Consider the following 2,432-nt stretch of genomic DNA (forward strand, 5'->3'; position numbering starts at 1 on the left):
AATGAGGCGAGTATTTGGCTTCCTTTTACAAAAACATTGATCACAACATCATTTTATTTTTACGCTTAGGTCATCCAAGGAATTCGGAATATTAATTCCAAAAAGATCAGCAATTATCTTCCAGAAATTAGAAGAGACAACACATTTAAAAAAAATCAAATGTTGAACACATTCATCCCCAACACAGAAAACACAAGTTGGGTCATTTGGACAAATTATCTTGAGTTCAAACTTGTTATTAAAGAACAAACACAAGAAAACATACAAATTTGAAGGAGTTTGAGGGGAGGGCGGGACGGTGCGCGGTAGCGCCCGTTGGCTGTGGGTGATGGAGGCCGGCGATTGGGGCAGGTAGGCTGAAGCCTTGAGGAAGAAGAGAGACGGAGGTTGAAGAGGAATAGTGCGATCTATTTTGGGCCGTTTGATCAAGATCTGACGGCTCGTGAGGAAAGTGACCGATAACTTAAACGTCTTGATGCACCTGACGAATATAGTCCCGATATTTTATTAAAAAATGAAAAAAGGAAAAATAGATACTACTCTAGTACTGAGAGAGAGAGGCTATGAAGTCAGCAGCCGTCCACGCAGGCAACGCAGCTCACATACGGCTCACGACGTGCTGCGCCGTGCCGGTGGCCCCCAGCTCGCCGCGGCGGGGCGGCGCAAACGCGAGCCGTTCGGGGGTGGCCGGCTTGAACACGGCCTCCGGGTCAGCGTCCACGGCGTCGGCGAGCCGAGGCCACATCCTGGCTGTGACCAGCCACGACCCGTCTCCCGCGGGGCTCCGGATCACCGTCATGGCGGCCGACCCGAGCCGGCCCGGACGCACCCACGGCATCACCAGCCGCGGCGGGCCGAACCCGAAGTCCCCCTCCACCCTGAACGGCACGAACGCCGACACCACCAGCGCCGGGCTGCCCGTTCCCAGCCCCACCGCCTCCGTCCACTTGCCGCCCTCCGCGAACACCCCCTTGTGCGCCTCCATCCAGTCCACCAGCTCCTCGTACCGCTCCTGCCGGAACACCTCCGCGATGGCTGTCGCGGCCATCGTCGCCACGTCGGCGAGCGGGGCGGAGCGCACCGTCTCCACGGCCGCCTCCCGCGACGCGTAGGTGACGACGTTGCCGAGGTAGTTGTTGACGTGGGTCTTATTGTACTTGGCGGGGTCGAGGCGCCGGCGACCATCGACGAGCCACGCCATGCGGCAGTGCGTGTCGGAGCCGCCCACGGCCGCGGCGAGCAGCTTCCAGACGTGCGCGGAGAGGGCCTCGAGCCGCGTGGCGCGGCGTGCGGGGCCGCTGGCAGCCGCGCGGAGGCGGTCGACGTCGGCGGCCTCCACGACGTAGTTGCGGCGCACGAGGGCCGCGGCAAGGAGAGCGTTGGGGAGGGTGCCGGGGTCGTAGCGCACGAACTCGGCGTCCAGCGACGGGCCGTACCGCGGCGGCAAGCGGGGCCGGAAGAGGGAGGCGCGGTCGTGGTGGGGCTCCCACGAGAGGCCGCCCCCGACGAGCATCTCGGCCCAGGCGTTGGGCAGCGTGGTGAGGCCGTGGCCGTCGACGAGCAGGTGGTCGGTGGCCCAGGTGAGCGAGAACCCGCCGCACGCGAACCGGACGAGCTGGAGCGACAGCGCGAGCCCGCGCTGGAACGGCACCTGGATGCGCCCCAGCGAGGCGTCGGCGTCGGCGAAGTCGACGTCCGCGAGCGCCGTGTCGGCGTACGCGACCACGAGCTCGGCCCCTTCGTTGCCGCACACGACCTCCGGCACGCCGGTGGAGGCGCTGGGCACGACGCGGCCGGCGAAGGGGTAGAAGCGGGAGAGGAAGGCCGGGAGCGCGGCGCGCGCGGCCGCGGCCACGGCCGGGAAGCCCGCGGCGGGCGCCGGGTAGACGGCGATGAAGAAGACGTGGAAGGAACCGAGGATGAGGTCCAGGTTGGAGACCGGGAGCACCGCCGGGAATCCCCGCGGCGGGTCGGAGGCGCGCACCAGCGTCCGCGAGACGACCTCGACGGCGAAACTCTCGGCCGGCGGCATCCCGCGTGCGCACGGACGGACGCGGCGCAGGGAGGGACAACACGTAGACGTAGGTAGGAGCGAGCGGTGGAGAGAGCACGAGACGGCGGGATGATGTTGATCAGGCCGCAGTTGGAGTCGTCTTGTTTCGGCACGCGGCACTTTCGGGCAGAAGAAGATGAAATTGGCAAGCAGCACTTTTCCTTCTTGCTTTGGCCATTTTTCAATGCGAAAGTAGACTCACCGATGTGACAAGCCATCCAATACATTTCCCCAATGCAGAATCAGATGCGGGCCAAGTGCGCGGCCCATAGTTCTGGCACGTCGATGAAGGGTGCTACTTCTACGAGCTAAACCCCAGATGACAAGTGTTTAGCTTGGGGACACGCCGGCTGAGGTCAGTCCAGTCCAAGAAGAGCGG

General features: G+C 63.3%; 1 protein-coding gene across 1 annotated transcript; it reads right to left on the reverse strand.

Moving 5' to 3' along the window:
• Positions 1–489: 489 nt before the first annotated feature.
• On the reverse strand, positions 490–2,185 carry LOC123166697 (coniferyl alcohol acyltransferase-like). The gene has a single exon (XM_044584493.1). The coding sequence runs from the start codon at positions 2,030–2,032 to the stop codon at positions 599–601; it is 1,434 nt and encodes a 477-aa protein (XP_044440428.1). The 5' UTR covers positions 2,033–2,185; the 3' UTR covers positions 490–598.
• Between the last annotated feature and the right edge of the window lie 247 nt (positions 2,186–2,432).

Source organism: Triticum aestivum, chromosome 7D (genome assembly GCF_018294505.1).
Source record: "Triticum aestivum cultivar Chinese Spring chromosome 7D, IWGSC CS RefSeq v2.1, whole genome shotgun sequence".
NCBI lineage: Eukaryota > Viridiplantae > Streptophyta > Magnoliopsida > Poales > Poaceae > Triticum > Triticum aestivum.

Bases quoted from the DNA above. Each gene is read 5' to 3' on its own strand.
- LOC123166697 (XM_044584493.1), bottom strand. From the start codon at position 2,032: ATGCCGCCGGCCGAGAGTTTCGCCGTCGAGGTCGTCTCGCGGACGCTG.